Source organism: Cyphomyrmex costatus, unplaced genomic scaffold, assembly GCF_001594065.2.
Source record: "Cyphomyrmex costatus isolate MS0001 unplaced genomic scaffold, Ccosl1.0 scaffold685, whole genome shotgun sequence".
In the NCBI taxonomy this organism is placed as follows: domain Eukaryota; kingdom Metazoa; phylum Arthropoda; class Insecta; order Hymenoptera; family Formicidae; genus Cyphomyrmex; species Cyphomyrmex costatus.
In genome coordinates this window covers 1,340,802-1,348,804 of record NW_017280250.1, presented here as the reverse complement: position 1 = coordinate 1,348,804, position 8,003 = coordinate 1,340,802, and the positions used below count along the sequence as shown (strand labels likewise).

The following is an 8,003-nucleotide window of genomic DNA, read 5'->3' as shown; positions in this document are numbered from 1 at the left end:
CCATCGCATTTGCATTTTGTGATATACAGTAAATGCTCCATAGTCATAAGACTTACATTTTATTAAACTGTCACGAATACGGAATCGCGATTTTGAAAACTAAAATGTATGTAGAAAGACTGAAATTTATCATAAAAAATATAAAATATTAATTATTTTTATAATTTATATAATATATATATATATGAACAATTTTTTTTATGTTTCATGCATCTTTCTTAATTCGTTTTATTTAAAAATAAGAATTACTTCTCAAGAAACGTTATTCTTTTTATCTTAATTATTACGATAAATAGAATATCTTAGTCCCGCGAATAAGGAATATGCAAATATATGGAGCGTTTATTGTACATAAATATATCATAGTTGAGATACAGTATTCACATCTTCTTAAACATTCTCGTTTTATTAACGTTCAAAGTCGGAACTACGATAACAGATGTTAAATTTAATGTAACTGCGAATAATGAAACTTAAAAGACAGGAGAAAGAGAAACCTAATTTAATTAATAAATTACGAAGTCAGACTATTATCGCGCTTCGTATTTTATTCATTCGTCAAAAACGGTATAAGTATTTAGATATAATTTTATTTTAGATAATTTTATTACTTTTTTTAAAAAGAAAATTTTACGAACACGTCGTGAGGCGCAGCGAAAACATTTTCTTTCGGGAAAATGTTTCTACAGAAACACTTTTCGACGTTTCCGCGACACTGCCAGTGAACGCTTAGTGCAAATTTTAATTTTATTTATATATTTTCACGCGCGTATTTGTAACAATGTAAAAAAATATATATATAAATCAGCTGTAATGTCAATACAGGACATTGAAAAAAATTGTTAATCTTTTAATAAAAATTTATGGCATTTTGAAAAAGTTTTTCTATAACAAGCTGATTTATTTACCAATTTGGAATCACTACGTATTTGTAAAAGTCAATATTTTTATAACTAATTTTCATACATATTTCTATATTATACTAGTTCATTAATTAAATTCTTTATCAATCATATATTGCCAATGAAGAGTTCTTGTATTAGGACATGTGTAAAGTATAAATCAATAACGCACGATTTTATGAATAAAAAACAATATATTTATATCCATTTATTAACATATCAAGGTTTTTATAAAAAGTAAATAATTTATTTGTCATAATTACTAATAATCAGTAAAAAAACTTTCGCACCGTATGTACCACTTACGAAGAACTGGTGGTAAATCTGTTTCGTGAAATTGTTTAATTAGAGACCATACTGCAATATCTACAATATTAAATCCACCCTTGCAAGACCATTTTTCGAATTCATTGGCTAATGTAATCAACCCTTCTTTTATACATTTCTGACTGTGTAAGAAATTCGTGAAGTCAAGCGCGAAATCCAATGTTTGTGGTTGTGAGCATGTGCTCTCGTAATTATGCGATTCTATCAATCTGCTCATTAATCTAAGAAAATTTACTTCACCTCTTATGGGACAGGAATACGTATTTACGATTACCTCCATATCCGGAACTAAAAAAGAATGCAATAAAATATAAGATATTTAAATAAATCTTTAAAAAAAAGTTCATTCTAATCAATAAACGATGAAAAATCAATAAAAAGTTTGATTGTAAATTTGATTTTTTTCTAAAGTTTCATCGCATCCTCAATTAATGAAGTAATTATAAGAAAATATTTTAAAGATAAAGATGTCTTACCGTCTTTCCATATCAATGTTAATTGTATGGCTTTTTTAGAGGAGAGAATCCACTTAGGAAAAACAATAGGTATATCATCCTTCGTAGTAGAATGAATATGTGATATCACATTAAAGTGGGTATCTTTCCAAAGTTTCTGTAAAGCCAGTATTGAATACGGTGGTTTTTTAGGGTTGACATTCAATACTAGGTGATTGACGATTGGTTTCTGTAAATATACAACTGTCTCTAATTTGAGTCTTTTTATTATGCAACAATTAAATAGAAATGTGTAATTTTATTATAGTGTAGCAATTGATGTATCAACCATAATTATAAATTAAATATAAGACATTTAGCGAGCAATTATAGTTAATGCATTAATTGCTAACCTGAACTTCTACAGAATCTTTCACTTCTGTCTGATTAGATTGTTTCATTTCCATTTGATTAGATTGTTTCAAGAAATGGCACAGTGTAGAGACTTGCTTTTTGAGTTCTGCCAATTGGTTAAGAATTTTCTCTTGTCTAGCTTCTAATAATCCATATTCTGGTAAAGGTGCCTAAAACAAATATTAATTGTTATTCTACTTATACATTATTTTATACTCTGTGTAAATTCAATGTATTTACATTGAACAATCTTTAAATCAAGCATTAGGAATATGTATAAATGCTAAAAAAACTACATCACAATGAATTTAAGAAACATACCATAAATAAAAATGCTGTGCAAAACTTATAATTCAGGCAGTGTATATTAATTCACGTCTGTTATTTTTGTTTCTTTTAAATGAAGGTAGGAAAAAGAAAGCAATAATAATAGGCATGAATGCTAATATGTGTCAAGTTAAATTTCATTTAATAATACGAATATAAAATCTACTAAAAGATTTTTAAGATGTTACAAAAAATATTAATAACAAAAGTTAAGTGACAAAATAATAATGATGTCAAATTACGGTATTAAAACAAGCAATGTAAAAATAACAAAATTTATTAAATATTCTATTAATTATAACGAGAAACGTTTCAACTTTACAAAGTCCTCTTCAGTCTCATTAGTAAAAACATACAATAATATAACTTTTTTGTCACCATAGTCTGATATATCAATTAATCTTAGTCATCAAGTCCGCAATAAAATTGTTTCTCGAGCCGAATACAAATACATCAGCATCACAATTCTGAATAAAATATTAGTATTATACAATCGATAATAAAATAGATAACAATAAAATTATTAAACTTACGCCAGATTAGATGCTATGTATAATTTTCCGCTTTAAAGTGTAACAATGTATATGAGGAATAGGTCTGTGCTAATCGACAGTTGTCACAAGAATAAAGGAAAATAAAAACATCTAAGTTAGAAATGTCACTTACATACTGAGGGTAATGACCTAAACAACTCATCATATACTCTGTCTAATTTTTCCGTATCTTTTTGTGCATTAATACCATTATTTTGTTCTTTAATAAATAACATCTCAGAAATTAATCTTTTATTGTAATGAGATTCGATGTCCATAATACGTATATTATCCCAATCAAAAGAATGTCCAGATTGGTTGCAATGTTCAGACAAAACTGTAACTCTTGTTGGATTTGCTCTAATATTATACTTATGTTCCTTTACTCTAGTGATTAATTTTCTTTTTGTCTGTCCCACATATGACGAATCGCAATTATTACATTCCACCTTGTAAACAACATTATTTCTTTGCATCTTCTCTGTGTTATCTTTATGAACTTTAATTATATTATTAAGTTTATTAATCACCCTAATTCCTATGGTGAAGTCGTTTTGCCGTATATTCCCAAAGTTACAAATGTCATTACTAGTGGCTTAGATAATGATGTTTTCACCATAGGAATTAGGATGTGTGTGATTAATAAACTCAATAATATAATTAAAGTTCATAAAGATAACACAGAGAAGATGCAAAGAAATAATGTTGTTTACAAGGTGGAATGTAATAATTGCGATTCGTCATATGTGGGACAGACAAAAAGAAAATTAATCACTAGAATAAAGGAACATAAATATAATATTAGATCAAATCCAACAAGAGTTACAGTTTTGTCTGAACATTGCAACCAATCTGGACATTCCTTTGATTGGGATAATATACGTATTATGGACATCGAATCTCATTACAATAAAAGATTAATTTCTGAGATGTTATTTATTAAAGAACAAAATAATGGTATTAATGCACAAAAAGATACGGAAAAATTAGACAGAGCATATGATCAGTTGTTTAGGTCGTTACCCTCAGTATGTAAGTGACATTTCTAACTTAGATGGTTTTATTTTCCTTTATTCTTGTGACAACTGTCGATTAGCACAGACCTATTCCTCATATACATTGTTACACTTTAAAGCGGAAAATTATACATAGCATCTAATCTGGCGTAAGTTTAATAATTTTATTGTTATCTATTTTTAATTTTCGATTGTATAATACTAATATTTTATTCAGAATTGTGATGCTGATGTATTTGTATTCGGCTCGAGAAACAATTTTATTGCAGACTTGATGACTAAGATTAATTGATTTATCAGACTATGGTGACAAAAAAGTTATATTATTATATGTTTTTACTAATGAGACTGAAGAGGACTTTGTAAAGTTGAAACGTTTCTCGTTATAATTAATAGAATATTTAATAAACTTTGTCATTTTTACATTGCTTGTTTTAATACTGTAATTTGACATCATTATTATTTTGTTGTTTATATAACATAACAAGCGTTATTTATGTAATTATTTATTTGTTTAAAAAGTTAAATGTATTCTGCTATATAAATAAAACATACATATTGTTCTAGATTTATATATACATACATCAACGATTGACTTGAATATTATTATAAGTCTGAATAAGCTTCTTTTTTTTTCTTGATTTATATAGACATGCTAGATTAAATGTCAATATAGTAGATATTAAAGAAAAAAAGAAATAAATCTAGTTTTATATAAAATAAACAATTGTCTTATTGCTAATAATGATACAATACTATCAGACATAATGATACAATACTATCCTTCTTATTTGTAAATCTAGATACGTAAACAAAAAGAACAAAATTTTCAACAATCTCATCGAACATAATGCTTTTTAGCTGAACTTTTTGCAGTTCATATTTTCTCTTTTCCTTTTCAATAGGAAAGAAGGAAAGATAAATCAAGAAGATTAATTAAAAAGAATAAGTCTAATTGTAAGTGTAATAACTGTATGCAAAGTTATCCTACACTAAATGCCTAAATTTTAAGCAGAATTAGGTTTGTAATACATTTTCATAAAACTTATTTTAAGTACTTATATCTTTATAAATATCTTTTTAAAGACAATTTCTTACTAGCCATAAAATTTACAAAAAATCATAGATATTTACTAACGATCATATGTCTTACGATACATATTCAAAATATTAGAATACTAATAATAAGTTCTAACAAGATTTATGAGAATAGTTACGAGTCTTTTACGATTCTACTTAGAATTGACCTATATAAATTTACCATACTACTAAAATTTTTAGTGAACACAGCCAATATAAAACCAGCAAACAAATATATCACATGTGAAATACGTTAAAGGCAATAAATTCCCACACCGATCGGTATACGAGGGTCATCCGGTCAATCCCGACATAATGATATCAACTGATATCGTTAATGATAACAACAACGAATTAACCCTCGTACATAACGACGCGACGAAACGCCTGCTTTTATCCGACCTTCGTACTTTTGACAGTTGCGACACTCGGAATCCGTGCGTCTCCCTCTTCTACGCGCCGAAGTTAAATAGTCCACGCCGCTGCGGAATACCGTCCGTGCTTTCGTGCGTCCATGCCATATTTCAGTGATTCCAATCAACATGCCTTTTTTCTGTTCCACGAATCAACAATGAACTTCCACGAGAGATCGCCGACATTTTCCCCCCGAGAATCACTCAGAAAAAAAGGGATCCTAGGGGGGAGGGACACATCGATCAAGTCTTTCGAGGCGGAAAGAGAGAAAGAGAAAGAGAACCGCAGCACGTCGCTGCTTCGCTCTCCTGGGTCGATTACGGATCAGTATGCCCGCGGAAATTTTCGGGAAGTCATCATGTCTCGCTCGTTTGAACGACCGCGACCGCGGCCGCGATCGCCAGCGGCCGCGTTCGCCAGCCGCCGCGGCCACGCGCACGGCCACGGGCGGTACACCAGCCGCGGGATCCGGCCTAAGGGAAACGAAACGGAAACCTGCAGAAGGCGGATAACCTGCGAGACAACGGCGTCGTCGGGCATCTTGGCTTCGGTGGCGGTGGTGTTGGCGGCATCGTGGCGACAAGGCCGGGTGTCGACTGTGTCTTCGTGAATATTTCGCATTTTGTACATCGAACTCGAGTGTGGAAACTTCGCGGATAGGACAACCAGCGGTTGCACCGGATACATCCTCGTCGACGTCGTCGCCATCGTCGCATGACCGCTCATTTTCCAACCGAAATGATCCACGCACGTCAAATTGCGTCAAGTCGAAAAGTCTACCGTCCCACGCCCCGTCTCTCGCTCGCTTGTACTCGCGCACTCTCGTGCCACGCTCGACCACGTTTCTTCGTAGTAACGTCATGGTTACGCTGCGGGCCGACAGATGGCGCGCGAGCGAGCGACGTCCGCCGCGCAGTTCTCCATCGATAACCTCAATCTCATTGTCCGCCGATGATTCTTTTTAGGTATATTTTTTGCACTCAGCATCTTCGTTTTCTCTTTCCACAACGTTCAAATCTATCTCATTTTAAGGTGAGAAATTTTTGGAAATTTCAAACAAAAACCTTTCTCGATCTTTGAATGCTTTCCATTTGGTGACACAAATTTACTTTCTTTTCATCCTCTTTTTCTTCTTTTTAGCTGTTAATTCTTTTCTTCCATCCGCATCGATCAATTCGATCATATTTCCCCTCGATTTAAAAAAAAATTTTCATTTTCCCGTTGCTTATATTCTTATTTCAAAATTTCCTTATCCATTGAAGACTCGAATCTCTGTAGATGGCGCAATAGGAGTGATCGGAGAATTTAGTCTTTGCGCTAATTCACACAAACGGCTTCGCGAACAAAAAATAAAGAGAAGACCATGCGATTTTGTGTCATCAGGAATATCAAGCTCGATATCGTGCAACTCCACGAGAACACAATTTTGTTCAGACGCGACCGCAAGAGGTTATCGATCGAGAAACGTATACAAAATGGCGGCTCGCGTCATCGGTAGTGTCCTCTACCAACGAATTCACACACGATCGCGTATCTACGGCCATTCTGGGCTCGTGTACTCCAAGAAACATCACGACTAATATACGAAGAAACGGATTGTGTCGCCTGTTCTATTGCAATCGGCATCGTTAGTCCATCGTCAACAATTCATCGTGGACGCATCGTACGCAAGCCCGCGTTGCCCCGTATTCGTGGGATTGCGGTTAGAATTACATTTTTTTCTTTCGAACGCGCTTGTACCGCCACCTATCTTGTACGTCGATCTGACAGGGGCCAGTGGACGGGACGGGAAGTACGGTGGAAGCGATTGGAGCTCGCGAGCGTCTCGGTTGAATCGAGGAAATTTGTATAATCCGACGTCGCGTGACCCACAACGTTCGTCATCCGGACAATCGAAGATATCCCGAAGGATCCCAGAGTCATCGTGATCGAGCGGTACGTACCATAACTGTCGCCCGGTCATCCTTTTCATCGTAGCCGTTCGGCAAACGATCGACATGGCGGCAGAGCGATGAGCCAATCGCAGCGACGCTCTCTTGTGCCGCTTCGCCATTCAACGACGACGACGACGACTCCATTCGCCCGCTGCCGCCACCGACATTACCACCACTACCACCACCACTAACCAGCGCGCAGCTAGAGACCCCCTTCTGGCGTAATTCGCGTCGGCGATCTCGCTATCTTGAATTTGGCGAGTGCTTTTTTCCCCGTTTACGCACGGCGCGCCGAACGAGGAACGGCACGCGAACGGGAGTGACGTGCGGTGACGTGCATGCCGCGGGGGCTTCGCGTCGCGGCGATTGTGTTTGGTCACGTGACCGCGCAGAACCGACCGTCGGCCGTGAGAAATGGCGCAAAGATCAGAGTGCATCAGGCATCATGGATGGAACCAGCTCCTTTCCGCGGCGATGTCACTTGTGTTTGTTTACAAGCATGCGGGCACGCGCGCCACGTGCTGAGTGAGGAGGTAAGATCAGGAGAGGAGAGGAGAGGTGAGGTGAGAGAGACGTATTGAGGCGGCGAGCGAGGTGTGCGGTAGGAGGGAAGTTGCAGAAC

At 35.1% G+C, this 8,003-nt stretch overlaps 1 protein-coding gene across 2 annotated transcripts; it reads right to left on the bottom strand.

The window, feature by feature from the left end:
- Nucleotides 1-1,132: 1,132 nt before the first annotated feature.
- LOC108780165 (aminoacyl tRNA synthase complex-interacting multifunctional protein 2) lies at nucleotides 1,133-6,239 on the bottom strand. Of its 2 annotated transcripts, none has more exons than XM_018547779.1 (4): nucleotides 5,943-6,239; nucleotides 2,077-2,247; nucleotides 1,706-1,913; nucleotides 1,133-1,517 (listed from the first exon to the last, which is right to left on the bottom strand). In XM_018547779.1, the coding sequence occupies exons 1-4, from the start codon at nucleotides 6,171-6,173 to the stop codon at nucleotides 1,165-1,167; spliced, it is 963 nt and encodes a 320-aa protein (XP_018403281.1). In that variant the 5' UTR covers nucleotides 6,174-6,239; the 3' UTR covers nucleotides 1,133-1,164. The 2 variants fall into 2 exon arrangements, with proteins under 2 accessions (XP_018403281.1, XP_018403282.1); XM_018547780.1 differs by having other exon boundaries at nucleotides 5,961-6,239.
- Nucleotides 6,240-8,003: the final 1,764 nt, after the last annotated feature.